At 41.8% G+C, this 19549-nt stretch overlaps 2 protein-coding genes and 1 long non-coding RNA gene across 23 annotated transcripts in view; 2 read left to right on the forward strand and 1 right to left on the reverse strand.

Annotated features, from left to right (window-relative positions):
- The window catches only part of LOC145504495 (uncharacterized), a 102585-nt gene extending 86439 nt beyond the window's left edge, over positions 1-16146 (reverse strand). For 2 of the 4 annotated variants that reach the window (XM_081485478.1, XM_081485476.1), the window contains exons 1-2: positions 15930-16146; positions 13435-13520 (exon numbers count right to left, since the gene is read on the reverse strand). The gene's annotated coding sequence lies outside the window, so the exon portion shown is untranslated. Of the gene's footprint in view, positions 1-13430; positions 13521-15929 lie in introns of all 4 variants that reach the window. The other 2 variants (XM_081485477.1, XR_014052249.1) reach the window with 2 other exon arrangements.
- Positions 11235-16027, forward strand: LOC145504496 (uncharacterized). The gene is made up of 2 exons (XR_014052250.1): positions 11235-11719; positions 15151-16027. It is a non-coding gene; the product is annotated as an uncharacterized LOC145504496 (long non-coding RNA).
- Positions 16147-16281: 135 nt separating the features above from the next.
- Positions 16282-19549, forward strand: part of NRDC (nardilysin convertase) — a 100275-nt gene continuing 97007 nt past the window's right edge. For 14 of the 18 annotated variants that reach the window (XR_014052234.1, XR_014052238.1, XR_014052237.1 and 11 more), the window contains exon 1: positions 16282-16795. Coding sequence is in view for 8 of the 18 variants with exons in the window: in XM_081485416.1 (XP_081341542.1) it covers positions 16455-16795 (341 nt within the window). In the remaining 10 variants the exon portion in view is untranslated. Of the gene's footprint in view, positions 16940-19549 lie in introns of all 18 variants that reach the window. The other 4 variants (XM_081485424.1, XM_081485423.1, XM_081485426.1 and 1 more) reach the window with 1 other exon arrangement.

Below are 19549 nucleotides of genomic sequence, written 5' to 3' on the forward strand. Positions count from 1 at the left end.
AAGGGCGGGTGACCCTTCACCTGAGGCTTCACTGCTGGTGCATCGCTTCAGGCACCTGGCACTTCAAAAGAGACATGCTGATGGAGTCCAACTGTATTCTGCTCCACCTCGTCGCCGTCATCGTACTCAAGCAACTACCTCCAGCACGGTGCCAACATGGGGCCAGCTGAAACACCTCGCTCAGCAGGCTGAAGAATTAATAGAAAGGGGGAGATATGAGGCCACTCCTATGGTAATGTTTGTGGCTATGCTTGTTGTGTTGGCTTGTCAGCCGAGGCCCTCCAGTGCAGAAAAAGTTCATTGGACCTATTTGCCTAATCCACCTTTTTTCCAGCCCGTAGATTGGATAATTGAGCCCATTCGTTTTTTTGTTAATGATACTCATCTTTTGGGCGGGGCTTCCATCTATCCTAATAATGTTAAAACAGTGGTCAGCGCTCCCTTCAATTTTTCAGGCGTGTCCGTTTATCCACCTATTTGCTTTGTCACACCTTCCTCCGGTTTTGAATGGATGTGTTAGCACTTCCTTGAAAGGCATGCTTACTGATTCTCCGAGAAGCAATGGCAAGAGCGACTTTTGGTCCTTATAGCTGTTGATGCTGGGGGTGCAAGAAAGACAATATGATGCCATAAAACAGGCAGCCCCTCATTTAAAGGACTTTCCGGGCTGTGCACTCCCCACCCCAGATTCTGATGAACAAGGACTACAGGCCTGGGAAAGTATAAGCAAAATTTCTGGCTTTCCTCGTTGGAAAGAATGCATGTATGCCCTAAAATTATTTATTCCCATTGTTGCCACCAGGCATTCTCTGATTGAATGGGGGTGCCCCTATCTTTTGGATCAACGGTTAAATTTAATTTTTGAAGACCCTTATAGATCCATATGAAATAATTCATTTATCCCTTATCCTTTAGCAATTACTAGGTGGCATGTTAATGGATGGGTTACTCCTTTAGTGAGTTTCGATGAAACAGGTCCCATACAACCTGAATTATGGAGAGCATTGGCTGCTATGGCACCTGTGATTTTACACAGATCTTTAAATGAACAAAGATATATTGTACGGGCCTGCATGCATTCTCCCTATGCCTTTCTGTTGGCCAAAAATCGGAATGATTTGAGAGTTCTTAAAGGAGAAACTGTTTATAATGTTGAATGTGTGAATTGTTTTATATCAAACTGTGTTGATGGGAACGATTATAGTAATTATAAGGCTGTGATGATTGTAAAGCAACCACCATATTTGATGGTTCCTGTAAAATTAGAGGGACAATGGTTTGATGATTATGCATTGAAAGTTTTGTATGAATTTAATGGCTTAATTTCTCGACCTAAGAGATTCATTGCAGCTCTGATTGTGGGAATAACTGCATTGATTGCCACAATTGCTTCAGTTACGGTTTCTGCTGTTGCCCTGTCAAAACAAGTGCATACTGCCTCGTTTGTCGATCACCTGTCCAAAAATGTCTCCGTAGCTCTTGCTACACAGGAAATTATAGATAGGAAGATAGAAAATAAGGTCAATGCTTTAGAAGAAGCAGTCCTGCTTGTAGGGCAAGAAATTACAAATTTAAAAATTAAGTTGTCTTTAAGGTGCCATGCTGAATTTAAATAGATGTGTGTTACCCCTCTACAAGTGAATGATTCTGTGCATTCTTGGGAACGCATTAGAAACCATATTTTAGGCGTTTGGAATCACTCAGATTCTAGTATTGATATTTCTAAGTTACATCAAAATATCCAGAATATGAACCAGGCGGAGTCTGACTTTTCCTCTCAATGGCTTTCTAATTCCCTTTTTAAAAATCTAGAGGGTTATCTTTCCCATGAATCCTTTTTTACAATAATGATTAATGCAGCCATGTGCTCATGCCTGTTGGTTCTGATTTGTCTATTAGCCCCGTGCCTTTTCAGAATACTCAACTGAAATGTTTCTGCTTTGTCTACTGAGTTTCACACTTATGCTCTAAAAAATAAAAAAGGGGGAGATGTCGGGAGCCGCGATAGGCATTACTGACAAAATGGAGGCACGGCCCCAACCCCCTCTCCTCATCTCGCAGGCAAGGTCCCAGGATGAAGGAGTTAGGTCTTGTAATTCTGACTTGTCCTTTCGTTCCTCCGGTTGAGTTGGCTGGAAAGAATGTTATAATCCATAATGTTAACTATTGACATTTGTTCAAGGATCTTTACAAAGAATGCTCCAGGATGAGCACATAGGCTGCAGCCTGAGATCATGGGAAACATTGTTATCTGAAACCTGCCTGTAAGGGGAATGTTTATGGCAAAAGAAGTTTGCTGAGTTTAGGGGTTAGGAATAATTAAGAATAGTTAGAAGCTAAAGGTTTAAGGTATGTTGTAGTGTTGGCATATTTTACTATAACTTATGGAAACTAGGTATTTTAGAGATACTAATAGCCAAAAGCCTTTTTAGGAGATGATGAGCTTAAGTTACTAGGGATAGCAGGATTTAAAGAGATAAGAAATAAACTGAAGAATGTAATATACGGACCAGAGACAAACTTGAGTTACAATGTTATCACAAGGACAGTTAAGAAGAAACTCTGAAGGACAACAATGATTTATGGAGACAGTAAATATGAGTGAGGGGAAACTGAAGATGTCATACCTCTGACCTGATGCCTTTGTAAAAGTATAAAAGAAAACCTGATGCTTAAAATAAACATGCAGCCCAGTGCTTTGAGCGAGAGACTGCGTCATTTTCATTTGCCGACCTCGTTCATCCCTTCAGGGTGTTTCCCTGGCTGCTGGAGCTGGACTCCAGCATATATGCCACATCTCCTTTATCTATTCATCTGTCAATGGGCATTTAGGTTGCTTCCATATCTCGGCTATTGTAAATAGTGCTGCTATGAACATGGAGGTGCAGATATCTTTTCAAGTTAGTGATTTTGTCTTTTCTGGATGTTTGCCCAGGAGTGGAATTGCTGAATCATATGATAGTTCCATTTTTAATTTTTTGAGGAATCTCCATACTGTCTTCCATAGTGACTGCACCAATTCCATAGTGACTACATTCTTATCAACACTGTACTAGGGTTCTTTTCTCCATACCCTCTTGAGAGTTAAGTTTCTAATGAGCTTATGAAAACAAACATTGAAAGTGATCCTCTGAGAACAAAAGAAGTCTAATCTACATCCTTAGAATCTTGGGATGCTAAGTAGACTTCTAGGAGTCCTATTTGTATGGGTACCCAATGGGCTCCTTGGGAAAAATGATAAATATGCCTTTTGGAGCAAGGGGTATAGACAAGAACTCCCTCCGTTCTCTGGACTGAAGAAGGTAAAGAAAATAAAGTGAATTAAAGATTTTCTCTCATAACTGTACAGTCTTCTCCAAGTAGAAGTGAAATTTACATTATTAAGGAATATCTATTGAAATCTCCTCTGTCCATCTGGCTCTTTTTGTAAAACAAAAACCAACCAGCCAAACAAAAACCCCTGAGCTCTCACAATGGAGTAATATCAGCAGTGGCTTAAAGGGAGACAGGATTTATTTTGTCAAGACTAAAATAAAGTGGGAAGGAGGCTCAAGAGGGAATGCATGCATGCATGCTAAGTTGCTTCAGTCGTGTCCGACTCTGTGCCACCCCATGGACAGCAGCCCACCAGGCTCTTCTGTCCACAGGATTCTCCAGGCAAGAATACTGGAGTGGGGAAGGAATATTACATATTTATAGCTGATTCATGTTGTTGTACAGCAGAAATCAACACAACATTGTAAAACAATTATACTTCAATTAAAAAAAATAGACTTCTCTGATTGTCCAGTGATTAAGAATCTGCCTGCCAATGCAGGGGACACGAGTTTGATCCCTGATCCGGGAAGATCCCACATACCTTGGGGCAACTAAGCCCATGCATCACATCTACTGAGCCCAGGAGCCCTAGAGCCCGTGCTCTCTGCAACAAGAGAAGCCACTGCAATCAGAAGCCCACGCACTGCAACCTGAGAGTAGTCCCAGCTCACTTCAACTACAGAAAGCCCACACACAGCAACGAAAACCCAATACAGCCAAAAATAAATAAATAAACAGGACTCAAATAGAAAGGCTGTTCTTTTCCCCTCTAAAATCCAAAATTCTTGTTCAAGAACAGGACATACATTCCCATGGCTCTAGCTCCACCTTGTGATTAATCAAGAAATCACCTACTTCCCATCAACTGGGGAGTTAAGTAATCATCAGGATCTTTATAGTCAATACTTGTCAACAGTTCCTGATAACATATTAATTAATACTTTAGGCCAGGCTCTATGTACATGATATTCAAGAACTATGGCATTTAAGCCTCATAACAACACTATGAAAGACGTATTTTATAGATGGAAAACCAATGTTGAGAGAGTTTACTAGAGTTTGTCGTGTCCGACTCTTTTTGACCCTATGGATTATAGCCTGCCTACAGGCACCTCAGTCCGTGGGATTCTCCAGGAAAGAAAACTGAAGAGGGTTGCTGCGCTCTCCTCGAGGGGATCTTCCCAACCCAGGCATCAAACCTGCGTCTTCTGCATTGCAGGCAGATTCTTTATCCCTGAGCCACCAGGGAAGCCCCTTACCAGAGTTTAGCACTTTTCAAAGATCATACTGGCAGGGAATTAATTCCCTGGTGGTCCAATGGTTAGGACTCTGCTTCCACTGCAGGAGCCCTGGTTCAAGAACTATGATCTCGCAAGCCACATGGTATGGCCAGAAAAAATCATACAGGTGGCAGTTAGGACTTAAACCAATCATTTCTAGGCTTTTCTTTTCAATCACAACTGTCTGCTTATAAACTAAGGCACATGTACATCACATACATTCTTTTCCCTTCACAACACAAATGTAAACATATCTTATTTAATCCTCTATTGCAGGGATTTGCATTTTCAAGGCAGCCCGTAAGAAATGGATGACCCAAAGCAACAAATTAATGTTTAAATGACAGGCATTAGATTAGAGCATTAGGCCCTAGAATTAGCTGTTCTTGGTGATAAAATAGTATATTGGAAAAGCCAAGAGATTTGCTAATTTGAATACCTGCTCTACCACTTAATGGCTGTGTGGCCTTGGGCAAGTTACTTAAGGTCACTGGCCTCAGGTCCCTTAAGTGAATTAAGAAGCAATGGACTCAAATAATGCTAAGTTTTGTAAATCAAATTCTGGCTTATTTTTCACAGAAACTAATTTCTAAAAGTTAACGTATCAGTAAACAAAGAATCTTGTTGGAATCTGATGATTGATTTTTAGTAGGTGGAAAAACTGGTCACATGATGAGTTGTTAAAATGCTCAGTGAATCTTTGAGAAGTGAAACTTTAAGAACACACACGTAATAGAATAGGCCCCCACCCAAAAGATGTCCACATCTTAATCCCTGGAATCTAGGAACATGTTCAGACACACGGCAGAGGGGAACTAAGGTTGCAGAAGGTATTAAGATTGCTAAATCAACTGACCCTAAAATAGGGGGATTATCTTGGATTATCTGGGTAGGTCCAACTTAATCATAAGGGATTTTTAATAAATGGGAGAGTCAGAGGAAGATGTAATTGTAGAGGAAAGGCACTGAGAGATGCACTGTAGCTTGCTTTGAAGATGGAGAAAGAGGGACATGAGCAAAAAAAATGTGAGCAGCTTCTGGAAGCTAGAAAGAGCTATGAAACAGATTCTCTTCTAGAACTTTTAGAAAAAAATGCAACTCTGCTGACTCTTTAATTTTAGCCCAGTGATACCTGGGTCAGGGTTCTGTCCTACAGAACTGTAAGATAATATATCTGTGTTGTGTTAGCCACTAAGTTTGTGGCAATTTGTTATAGGAGCAATAGAAAACATACAGTATCTATGACCATCGGTGTGTCCAGACTTCTTACCTGTTTCCTGTAGTGGTGTGGAAAAGGCACTGGACTTGGAATCTAAAGACTAAGCATCTCAGTTTTGCTTTTAAATAGCTGTGTGACTTCCAGTAAATCACAATTCCTCTCTAAGCATGTTTATCATGTCCTGGCGCCTATCTCACAGAGTTGTTATGTACAGGAAGCGAGATAATGGGTGTGTAGGTGCTGTAAAAACTATAAAGCATTCTATATATGACAGGAATTATTATTTACAGTGCCTAATACATAGTTGATATGCAAGAAGTATTTGCAAAGTGGGATGTGGAAACTTGATTGCCAGGTTCTTCGGAGAACAAGAGATCATATCTGATATCTGCTCTTAAGTTTATTGTTGTTGTTGTTTAGTTACTAAATTGTGTCCCATTCTTTGCAACCCCATGGACTGGAGCCCACTAAGCTCCTCTGTCCCTGGGATTTTCCAGGGAAGAATACCGGACTGGGTTGCCATTTCCTTCTCCAGGGAATCTTCCTGACCCAGGGATCAAACCCACATCTCCTGCATTGGCAGGTGGATTCTTTACTGCTGAGCCACCAGGGAAGCCCTCTTAAGTTGATTACAACATATAATTATGGAGATAACATATTCAGAAGAAGGTGTGAACTGTAACTCAAAATTTACATAAAATAATAACACAAGAGAAGTCACAAGGTTACATATGATTAAGCAATGAAGAAGTGATATAAAACAAATATACATCCTGAGTTCAAGTATGGAATGGATGGTAAGTGTGGGATGAAAGACTCACAGAAGGATTCCAGCAGGAGGAAGGTCTTGAGCAGGATCTTGGAAGGTGTGGTTAGATGGAGAACAATTGCTACCATTATCCCCACAAAGCACTGTTTTTCTACACACAATTCCTGGAATCATATTTTACATTTAGGACATTGGCATGCAGTTCTAGTGTTTCAAATGGTATTCTTTTTTATCCCCTTGGTAATGTTTCTTTCTTTTTTAAAAATTTCAAACTTACAGAAAATTTGTAAGAACAGTACAAAGGAGGTCTTTTCCCCCTGAACCTTTTAGAATAAGTTACCCATATGATGCCTCACCACCTCCAAATTATCAATTATATAGGGCTTCCCGGTGGCTCAGTGATATATAACATTATATCAATTATCATATACAACCTTGTGACTTCTCTTGTGTTATTGTCTTATATAAACTTTGAGTTATAGTTTAAATTGTCTTCCAAGTATATTATCTCCATAATTACATGCTGTAAACAATTAAGAGCAGATATCACATATGATCTCTTGTTCTCCTCCAAATATTTAGCATGTTTCCACATCCCACTCTGCAAATATCTCTTGGATATCAGTTATGTATTAGGCACTGCAAATAATAATTCCGTTTATATATAGAATGCTTTATAGTTTTTTACAACACCTATACATCCATTATCAGAAAATTAACATCTATGCATTACTATCATCTAATCCACAGATTCAAGTTTAGCCAATTGTCCCAATAATGTCCTTTATAGTGATGCATTTAATTTTCAAATTTCATTAGTCTTAAAGCAAAACAGTTCCTGAACCTTTGATTTTTATGACCTTGCCCTTTTAAAGATCATAGGTAAATTATTTTACAGAGTATTTCTCCCAATCTGTATTTCTGATGTTTCCTCTTAATTAGATTCAGGTTTTACATTTTTAGCAGGGATAGCACAGAAGTATGCTGGATTTTTTCCTCATTGCATACCATTCCGTTCAGTCGCTCAGTCGTGTCCAACTCTTTGTGACCCCATGGACTGCAGCATGCCAGGCCTCCCCATCCATCGCCAACTCCCAGAGTTCACCCAAACTCATGTCCATTGAGTTGGTGATGCCATCCAACCATCTCATCCTCTGTTGTTTCCTTCTCCTCCCGCCTTCAATCTTTCCCAGCATCAGGGTCTTTTCAAATGAGTCAGCTCTTCGCATCAGGTGGCCAAAGTATTGGAGTTTCAGCTTCAACATCAGTCCTTCCAATGAACCTCCAGGACTGATCTCCTTTAGGATGGACTGGTTGGGTCTCCCTGCAGTCAAGGGACTCTCAAGAGTCTTCTCCAACACCACAGTTCAAAAGCATCAATTCATGAGGAGGGAGGTGGGAGGGGGGTTCAGGATGGGGAACACATGTAAACCCATGGCTGACTCATGTCAATGCATGGCAAAAACCAATACAATATTGTAAAGTAATTAGCCTCCAACTAAAATAAATAAATTAATAATAAAAAAAGCATCAATTCTTTGGCACTCAGCTTTCTTTATAGTCCAACTCTCACATTCACATGACTACTGGAAAAACCATAGCCTTGACTAGACGGACCTTTGTTGGCAAAGTAATGTCTCTATTTATTTTTTTAAATTTTTATATTTATTTATTGGTTGCGCCACGTCTTAGTTGTGGCATGCAAACTCTTACTTGCAGCATGTGGGATCCAGTTCCCTGACCAGGAATCCAACCCATGCCCCCCTGCATTTGGAGCATGGAGTCTTAGCCACTGGACCACCAGGGAAGTCCTCTGTCTCTGCTTTTTAGTATGCTGTCTAGGTTGGTCATAACTTTCCTTCCAAGGAGTAAGCATCTTTTAATTTCATGGCTGCATAAAAATCACCATCTGCAGTGATTTTGGAGCCCAAAAAAATAAAGTCTGACACTGCTTCCACTGTTTCCCCATCTATTTGCCATGAAGTGATGGGACTGGATGCCATGATCTTAGTTTTCTGAATGCTGAGCTTTAAGCCAATGTTTTCACTCTCCTCTTTCACTTCCATCAAGAGGCTCTTTAGCTCTTCTTCATTTTCTGCCATAAGGGTGGTGTCATCTGCATACTAAGGTTATTGATATTTCTCCCGGCAATCTTGATTCCAGCTTGTGCTTCATCCAGCCCAGCATTTCTCATGATGTACTCTGCATGTAAATTAAATAAACAGGGTGACAATATACAGCCTTGATGTACTCCTTTTCCTATTTGGAACCAGTCTGTTGTTCCATGACCAGTTCTAACTGTTGCTTCCTGACCTGCATACAGATTCCTCAAGAGGCAGGTCAGGTGGTCTGGTATTCCCATCTCTTTCAGAATTTTCCACAGTTTATTGTGATCCACACAGTCAAAGGCTTTGGCATAGTCAATAAAGCAGAAATAGATGTTTTTCTGGAACTCTTGCTTTCTCGATGATCCAGCAGATGTTGGCAATTTGTTCTCTGGTTCCTCTGCCTTTTCTAAATCCAGCTTGAACATCTGGAAGTTCACAGTTCATGTATTGTTGAAGCTTGGCTTGGAGAATTTTGAGCATTGCTTTGCTAGTGTGTGAGTTGGAGTGCAATTGTGCAATAGTTTGAGCATTCTTTGGTATTGCCTTTCTTTGGGATTGGAATGAAAACTGACCTTTTCCAGTCCTGTGGCCACTGCTGAGTTTTCCAAATTTGCTGGCATACTGAGTGCAGCACTTTCACAGCATCATCTTTTAGGATTTGAAATAGCTCAACTGGACTTCCATCACCTCTACTAGCTTTGTTCGTAGTGATGCTTCTTAAGGTCCACTTCACTTCACATTCGAGGATGTCTGGCTCTGAGTGAGTGATCACACCATCGTGATTATCTGTGTCATGAAAATCTTTTTTGTACAGTTCAATTTGTTCATTACTGATGCTTTGTTCACTGATTAAATGGTACTTGCCAGGATTTTTCTTTGTGAAATTGTTCTTTTCTCCTTCTTAACTACTTAAGAGTTTTGCAGGGAGTTACTTTGAGACCGACCATCTAGTCAAGGCTATGGTTTTTCCAGTAATCATGTATGGATGTGAGAGTTGGACTGTGAAGAAAGCTGAACGCCGAAGAATTGATGCTTTTGAACTATGGTGCTGGAGAAGACTCTTGAGAGTCCCTTGACTGCAACGAGATCCAACCAGTCCATCCTAAAGGAGATCAGTCCTGGGTGTTCATTGGAAGGACTTATGTTGAAGCTGAAACTCCAATAGTTTGGCCACCTCACGTGAAGAGTTGACTCATTGGAAAAGACCCTGATGCTGGGAAGGATTGGGGGTGGGAGGAGAAGGGGACGACAGAGGATGAGACAGTTGGATGGCATCACTGACTCGATGGACATGAGTTTGGGTAAACTCCAGGAGTTGGTGATGGACAGGGAGGCCTGGCATGCTGCGATTCATGGGGTCGCAAAGAATTGGACATGGCTGAGTGACTGAATTGAACTTTGAGACCATGCAAATTTCCCATTCTTCACCAAATTTTCACCAAGTTAGCATACGTAGATGTCTCTTGGTTGAATTATTATTATTACAATCATCAAATGATGTTCTAATTCCATCATGAATGGAATTCCTACATTCATTATTGCAGAATGCCACTGTAACAAAAAGTTTTCTTTTCTCCCTATTTATTTCTTTATATCAGTGAATTCAGATGCATGCATTCCTATTCTATACAATGGAGTATAATCCTTTACCATCATTACTTATTTTGATTTTTTCAAATCATCCCTATTCTGCACCTGTGGGGAGAATAAGAGCCCCTTCAAGCTAGTCTCTGTGTTGTTTTGACAGGTCTTCATCATTCTCTGAATATTTCCTTATTTTTTGGCATACAAGATGTTTCAGATTCATCTTGTACCTTCCCTGCCCTAGCCTTGAAATCAGCCATTTCTCCAACAAGCCCTGGTTCCTTTCAATGGAAAACTGCCTTTTAGTGGAGAGCAGCATTTAGAAACAAAGACGGAGGTATTAGATATGCTCATTGCTTTTGGGGTGTCACTGCTCCTACACCCTCTCAGCGAACATGGCTTGAAAATATGTTATGCATATATGTACTCACATATGCATGTGCACATGAACATCCACCTCTATATTTATATCAATTAAAAATTGTGAACTCACATGTGATACCCACAATTCTAGTCCAATACCACAGATTTCATTCTGATTCCTATGTTTTCATATCTGTAACTCCCTTCTCACACAGTGAGGAAACTGGCTCCCATTATTTTCAGTATATTTACTAATCTGATAAATCACTCCTGTATGTAACCAATCTCCATTACCACCGCTGCCCTCTCCCCTCGCCCTCTTTATTCTGCTAGGACTCTGACACATTGCACCCTCAGCCCACATATTCACCCTCCTCATATGGCTCATGCTCTAACACTTCTCATCAGGCAGCTCTTGCATACCTGGGTGCAGGTTCCTATCTTGATCAGCTCCACTTACACAAATGGCTTTTAGACACAATTATTCAGAAAGGAAGGGAAGAAGACTCATGAAAAACCAGACACTTTCTTTTTTAAATTGAAGTATAATTGATTCACAAAGTTGTGTTAGTTTTAGGTTCACAGCAAAGTGATTCAGCTATCTATGCATAGCTGAACTTCAGCAAATTCCGGGAGACAGTAGAGGACAGGGAATTCTTTCGTGCTGCAGTCCGTGAGATCACAGAGTCAGACATGACTTAGTGACTGAACAACAACACACACACACACCACTGAGCCACCAAGGAAGCCCTGTATATGTTAATCTTAATGTAGTCTGGGGGCTACATTCAATGGGGTTGAAAGAGTTGGACATGACTCAGTGACAAAAATACCACCACCACCACCACCTCTCTTCTGAATTCCTAGGTCTCTTGAAACTTCAGTTTTCCCTCCTTTTTCCTGTATTGTTCATTTATTAATTCAACAAGTATTTATTGAATATCCCCTATATGTCAGATGCTATTGTTGATGTTGGGTATATGGTGGGAGAAAAGACAAAGTACCAACCCTCCAATGGACCTCATAAAATAGAGAACATACATAGACAATAAGCTGCTGCTGCTAAGTTGCTTCAGTCGTGTCCGACTCTGTGCGACCCCATAGACAGCAGCCCACCAGGCTCTGCCGTCCCTGGGATTCTCCAGGCAAGAATACTGGAGTGGGCTGCCATTTCCTTCTCCAGTGCATGAAAGGGTAAAGTGAAAGTGAAGTCGCTCAGTCGTGTCCGACTCTTAGCGACCCCATGGACTGCAGCCTACCAGGCTCCTCCATCCATGGGATTTTCCAGGCAAGAGTACTGGAGTGGGGTGCTATTGCCTTCTCTGACAATAAGCTAATGGGCAAATAATGTAATTTCAGATAAAATAAGTGTGTGTGAAATAAATTCAGATAATATGTGTGTGTGTGTGAGTCGCTCAGTAGTGTCTGGCACTTTGTGACCCCACAGACTGTAGCCCACCAGGCTCTTCTGTATGAAATTCTCCAGGCAAAAATACTGAATCGGGTAACCATTCCCTTCTCCAGGGGATCTTCCCGAACCAGGGGTCAAACCCAGGTCTCCTGCATTGCAGGCAGATTCTTTACTGCCTGAGCCACCAGGGAAGCCCTTATTTTAGAATGGTAAGAGAAGGCCTCTCTTAAGAGGTGACATTTGAGCTGACATACAATGGTGAGAAGGAACCAGTGATGCAAAATCTAAAGGAAGAATAGTCCAGGCAAAGGAACAGACATAATGATCCTACGGCAAGAAAAACCCTTGTATGTTGGAAGACGTTAAGAAAGCCAGTATGAATGGAGCAGAGGGCAGAATGGTAGAAGACTGTAAACATAGAGGAAGAACAGAAATCATATATGAGTCTTATTGGCTGTGACAAACAGCTAGATTTTATTCAAAGTGATAAGCCACTGATAGGTCTTAAAAAGGGGAGTAATATGATCTCATTTCTGATTTATATATTTTAAGTGTCATTTTATATCTTCACATTTTCCCTTACAGGCTGAGTCTCAAAATCTGTCTCTTTAGATCAGAAATGAGGATCACTGGCTGTATTTGTAACAGATAAACTAGTGATAAATGGGCTTCCCAGTCAGCTCAGTGGGTAAAGAATCTACCTACCATGCAAGAAATGTGAGTTCAATCCCCGGGTCAGGAAGATCCTCTGGAGGAGGGCAAGGCAACCCATTCCAGTATTCTTGCCTGAAGAATCCCATGGAGAGAAGAACCTGGTGGGCTACAGTCCATAGGGTCGCAAAGAGTTGGACACAACTGAAATGTCTGAGCATGCACGCATGCAACTTGTGGTAAAGAATCCACTTGTCAATGCAGGAGATGCAAGAGACAAGGGTTTGATCCCTGGATTGGCAAGAGCCCCTGGAGGAGAAAATGCCAACCCATTCCAGTATTCTTGTCTGGAAAATTCCATGGACAGAGGAGCCTGGCAGCTACAGTCCATGGGATCAGAGTCAGACATGACTGAAACACACACAGGAGCATGAGCAATTGACATGTTTTAGAGTCACTCTTAATTTATTTTGAAGTTTGAACACCAAATTCTTCCTAGAAGTATGCTTATAGTACAGGGGAAAACTATTTTTATGGTCACACAAATTCCTTGGTATGTTTTGCACGTTTAGTCTCACAACAGAAGATTCTACAAGAATACGCCTACTTCTTGACCTAGATACAAGGCTACCAAATGTGGAGTGCGCAAGACATTAATAACTAAAGCTCCAAAGGCATAATTGCCTAGAGCGTGGGCCCAGGACTTAACTGTAAATATGTTGTTTACCTACTTCCTCTTTCTGTGCCTTTCCTTCCACATTTAGCAATGTCTTCATCCACCCCAGGTTCACGGTGATCTCAAGTTGGCCACGGAATGCTTCAAAAAGGGGCAAATCAGAACAAATCCATTCACAAAGTGGTGCTCATTTTAAATTTCTCTCAAAGCTATTATTGGCATTTAGGAGGAGTTGTAAAGAGGACACTGAATCACTAATAGGGAAATTTTAGACACTAAAGTAAAATAGATAACTCTGCACTCTTACTCGACTTAGAATCAACATTCCACATTTCTTATTTATCTTCTTGTAAGCTTCAAGAGAACAGGAAAACTTCTTGTTCATTACTCTATTCCCAGTGTCTGGTATGTTAGAGGTCACTTTGTTGGCTAAATGAATAAATGAATGCCTAATTACAGACTGTTACTATATTTCAATAGTGATATAGTAATAGCCTGTTACTACACATATATAGTAATAGTCTGATGACCTGTAAGATTCAGAGGTCTCTCTATAAAGGGAAAAACAGGTCACACTTTAGGATGTGGGCTTTGATTCTAGTCAGAAAGTTCCAATTATTGTCTGAATTTGAAGCTTCCCTACTGTAAGTATATAGGGCAGGAAGTCCTGGGAGTAAAAGAACCAGAAAAGAACCAGATACAGTTTTTTGACATTTGTTGTCCTTGTTCAGTCCCCTCTGACTCTTTAGAATTTCATGGACTGCAGCATGCTAGGCTTCCCTGTGAGAGTTGGACCATAAGGAAAGCTGAGTGCTGAAGAATTGATGCTTTTGAATTGTGGTGCTGGAGAAGGCAACGGCAACTCACTCCAGTACTCTTGCCTGGAAAATCCCATGGATGGAGGAGCCTACTAGGCTGCAGTCTATGGGGTCGCTAGGAGTCGGACACGACTGAGCAACTTCACTTTCACTTTTCACTTTCGTGCATTGGAGAAGGAAATAGCAACCCACTCCAGTATTCTTGCCTGGAGAATCCCAGGGACGGGGGAGCCCGGTGGGCTGCCATCTATGGGGTCGCACAGAGTCGGACACGACTGAAGCGACTTAGCAGCAGCAGCTGGAGAAGACTCTTGAGTCCCTTGGACAGCAAGGAGATCAAACCAGTCAATCCTAAAGGAAATCAACCCTGAATATTCATTGGAAGGACTGATGCTAAAGCTCCAGTACTTTGGCCACCTGATGCAAAGAGCCTGCTTACTGGAAGACCCTGATGCTGGGAAAGATTGAGGGCAGGAGGAGAAGGGGATGGCAGAGGATAAGATGGTTAGATAGCATCACTGACTCAATGGACATGAATTTGCACAAACTCCCAGAGATAAAGGACAGAGAAGCCTGGCGTGCTATAAGTCCACCTGGTTGCAAAAAGTTGGACAAGACTTAGTGACTGAACAACCACCACCAAGAGGCAAACCCAGTTTTGGGAATCATTACTTGTAATGTGTTACTGCTTTGGAGAGTTTCAAAACACAACACCTCAAAAGAGACATGTCACTTCAGGTATTTATTCAACAATAAACATCACTGACTATTTTACTACAATGTGCTGGGAAGCTATGCTAGGAATTGGTAATAAAGGGAAAAGAAAACACTGCTTTGAAGGAGGGCAATCTAGTGGAGTTGCTTACTATAAAAATGCTAGGTTCTTGAAAACAAACTGGAATATTCAAGCAATATTTTTCAATTAATTTATCTCATCTGCTGCCCTAGTTCAGGTTTCATAATCTCCTACTTGAATCTTTGCACTTCTCCTTCCCAACTCTATTTATCCTGCGTTGTCATAGCTTTCACTTAAAAAAAAAAATTGATTTTATGTTTCTCCCCCTTTGAATTCAAGCTCCTAGAAAGAAAAGATTTTTGTTTTGTTTATGACTGTATTCCCTGTGCCTGGAGTTTGGGACGCCTAGAAAAATTTAAAGACTTACAACAATCATCAATAAAACTTCTTGCTTCAAGTGTTTTTCAATTCATCCATATTTATTCCTTTGGTGTACTAGGAATCCATATGTCATGGTTAATAAAATATATTGTATGTCTGTTTCAATTACACTTTGCCTACCGAAAGGCGCTGAAAGCAGAAACGCCTTTGGGAAAAAGGACTTGAGGGTAGAAGCTTGTCACGAGATGGCTGCTCAATAAAAGTTGGCTAACTTAACGGTGTGAACTCTCGTCTGAGGGGGAGCTAAAAAATGTTTCCGCACATGAGAGTGAACACAACTACACCGGTCTTTTAAGCACTTTCTAGGCCTTGAGGGCGAGCAGCACTAATGTCTGGCAGGCTACAAAAAGGAGACTCAAAACGACTATTCCTAGCGTTCAGCTCAGCTCCACTCGGATGCCGCTTCCATCCGGCGGCAGAAAAATACTTCCGGCGTTCTGCTTTTTACGTGCTGAGTCACTGCCAAAGTCTCCACCCCAGGTTTGAGAGGCAGGATGCACAAAATATGACATAAATGGGAGGGGGCTGGGGGATTAATTTTCTCCACTCGCTTACCAGTTTTTGCATCAGGGGATATTTTCCTCTGAGCCACAGAGCCCACTCAGTCGCTACCTCAAACCACCTCCACGCTTACGTCATAAACGCTGCGCAGCAGTCCTGGCGCCCTTCTCCCGTCGTCCTCCGCGCCGCTCTCTCCGCCTCTTCTTCTTCGCCCCTCCTACCTCTGGTTTCGAAAAGCTCGCTGGGTGCTCTGAGAATCCGGCCCGGTCTCTTTGGCTCCTTTTTTTTATTCCCTGTTCCTATTGGTTGGTTACGTGCGCGTGACTGCTCTCTTGCCTTATGATTGGCTAGGATCAGTTGCGTCATCGACGGTCTGGAGGGCGGGGGGGATGAGGGAAGTTGGTTTGAGGGAGACCGGATTGGGGGAGGGGTTCAGGCCTGTCCACCTCAGCGGCTGCGGCAGCAACAGCGCCGGCCGCCACCGCCTCTGGAACGCGGAGGAGGAGGAGCGGCTGGAGGAGTAGGAGGAGGAGGTGGACCCTAGGGAACGGCATGCCGAGCGTTCCGGCTTGGTAGTGAATGCTGAGGAGAGTCGCGGTTGCTGCAGTCTGTGCCACCGGGAGGAAGTTGTGTGAGGCCGGGCGGGAGCTCGCGGCTCTTTGGAGAATAGAAGCGCGGGGTCGGGGTGAAGACTCGGCGGCTGCCAGACGCTTTCCTACACTGACCATGCCTGGAAGGAACAAGGCGAAGTCTACCTGCAGCTGCCCTGATCTGCAGCCCAATGGACAAGATTTGGGCGAGAGCGGCCGGCTTGCCCGTCTCGGAGCCGATGAATCTGAGGAGGAGGGACGGAGGGGGCCTGTCAATAATGCGGGAGACCCTGAGATCATTAAGTCTCCCAGCGACCCCAAGCAGTACCGGTAAGGGAGGAGGCTTGAACCCGGGAGAAGAGCGGGAGGCAGGCCTCTCTGTTCCCGCTGTGATCACTTCTTTTCTCCTAATCTTCCGAAGGAGCATCAGGGGCACTATTTCCCACCCCAGAAACTTGGACGGAGGTGGCAAGGGCAGTTAGGGGCATCTGTGTGGTGTCAGCTCTAAGAGGGGGAGATCTCGGGTTCCACCAGGAATCAGGAAGTCAGAATGGGGAGGGTTTGTTTGAGTAGTTTTGACATTCTTTCAGGCAAGAATGGAGGTTTTTCTTTACTTTTTTTTTTTTTAAACTTCTTATTTTGTATTGGGGTATAGCGGATTAACAGTGTTGTAGTAGTTTCAAGTGAACAAACAAGGAACTCAGCCATACAAATGCATGTATCCGTTCTCTCTCAAAACGCTCACCTCTCCAGCCTGCCGCATAATGTTGAGCAGAGTTCCATGTGCTATCCAATACCTTGTTGGTTATCCATTTTAACTATAGCAGTATGTACCTGACTTTCCCAAATAACCTTTTCCACCAGGTAGCTGTAAGTTCGTTTTCTAAGCCTGAGTTTCAGGTTTTTTAAGTTCATTTGTATCTTTTTTTGTTGTTGTTGTTAAGATTCTGTATATAAGGGATATCATATGGTATTTCTTCTTCTCTGTCTGACTTCTCTCAGTATGACACTCTCTAGGTCCATTATTTCATTCTTTTTGATGGTTGAGTAATATTCCATTGTATGTATGTACCACGTCTTTTATCCATTTCTCTGTCCATGAACATTTAGGTTGCTTCCATGTCTTGGCTATTGTAAACGGTGCTGCAGTGAACACTGAGGGTGCGAGTATCTTTTCAGACCATGTTTGTCTCTGGATATATGCCCAGGAGTGGGATTGTAGGATCATATAGTAGCTCTGTTTTTACTTTTTAAAGGAACTTCCATACTATTCAAGAATGGGGATTTTCTGAGGAAGGCAGGCTGGATGGTCAGGGACTCTTGGTATTATATTTAAGGAAAGGTTGAAGGAGCCGGGGATTTTAATTTTGAAGAGGATACGTAAGGGGCATAGTGTCACTATCCACAACTACTTGAGGTGTCTGTAATTGAAAGGGGTAAAACTAATGGCTGGAAGTTACTAGAGGATCATGTAGTTTCAGTAAAAGAACTTAGGGTTAGGTATTAGAGTTGGCCTAAGATGAGGTACGGAGAAGGCAATGGCACCCCACTCCAGTACTCTTGCCTGGAAAATCCCATGGACGGAGGAGCCTGGTAGGCTGCAGTCCATGGGGTCGCTAAGAGTCGGACACGACTGAGCGACTTCACTTTCACTTTTCCCTTTCATGCACTGGAGAAGGAAATGGCAACCCACTCCAGTATTCTTGCCTGGAGAATCCCAGGGACGGCGGAGCCTGGTGGGCTGCCATCTATGGGGTTGCCCAGAGTCGGACACGACTGAAGCGACTGAGCACAAGATGAGGTAACTTATTTCCATGGGTTGTTCCTCATTGCTAAGAATGGGTGGGTGCCCTCTTCTAAGAATACATTAGAGAGATCTTGAGTCTCATTTGGGTGAGTTAGAGAAGACTTGTAAGATTTCTCCCAATCCTGACTTTTTCAATTTTGGTTTCTACCATAATCCTCAACATTTGTAATAACAATCTCCACCTAAATATTTTCTTCACATGTAACTTATTCCATAGAATGCCATGACTATAATGTATTTTAAAGAGAGATTATATTGTCCAACTTTGTTTTAAAGGTTGAGGAAACTGAGATCCAGAGAGTTTGCTTCTTGCTTAAAATTACACACCTAAATAATTATAGAGTTGATATGAACGCCCTGTCCATCTGACACCAAATCCAGTGCACCATTTACTGATTTTTATTAAGTTTTTATTCATATTGAGTTGGAAGCTGAAGCACGCTGGTTTTTAATTTGTTTTATGCCCCTACATTGTTAGAGCTGGAAAGAACCTTAGAGATAATCTTTTCACTCCGCATCATCCCCAATGTATAGGTGACTGAAACTAAGGTAGAGAAAGAAGTGTTTTAGCCCTAGATTGAAGATAGGTCTAATTTCTTCCTTCAGTCTGAGTCTAGAGATTAACAGAACACAGCTCTTTATACTGTTTTTCCCAGGCGATAGGTCTTTATGAATAGGCCAGATTTTCCCTCCTTCTCATCAAAAATGTGGTTATATTAGAGCTAGTTGAAACTTTGAGAAAAGTTACTTAGTTTTTGCCATCCAGATTAAATAATAGCTTCAGGTTTTTTGTTTTTTTTTTAACCTATATAAACCTACATAATATCAGGTAATGTTTATAGAAAGTATACTTCGTCAGATATTGTTCTAATTGCTTTCAATATATTCATTTAATAATCTCATTTTTGGCAAATTCATTTGAAAAATGCTAAAGTCTTACTGTGTGCTACGCATTGAGCTATCCTTAAATCTTTTCCGAACGTGGTTGAATGTAACTTAATAAATGATATTTTATCCTGGGTACTGGGTATACAGAGATGATTAAGACAGTCCCTGCCTTCAGGGAGCTTCCAGTATAGTAGAGGGACATAGACACATTAAAAAGATATAATTAGAGCACTGGAGTTTTATAGAAACCCTAATAGAAGCATGTGCTGAGTATAGCAAGGAATAAAGTGAGAAGTGGTAAAACTCAACCTGGGGAGAAAGTTAGAAAAAGACTTCAAAGAGAAGATAGTGCTTAAAAGGTATTCTTTGAGTAGTTGTTGCAGTTCTAT

This window comes from Giraffa tippelskirchi, chromosome 5 (assembly GCF_054371585.1).
Source record: "Giraffa tippelskirchi isolate mGirTip1 chromosome 5, T2T-mGirTip1v1.2.pri, whole genome shotgun sequence".
Classification (NCBI taxonomy): Eukaryota; Metazoa; Chordata; class Mammalia; order Artiodactyla; family Giraffidae; genus Giraffa; species Giraffa tippelskirchi.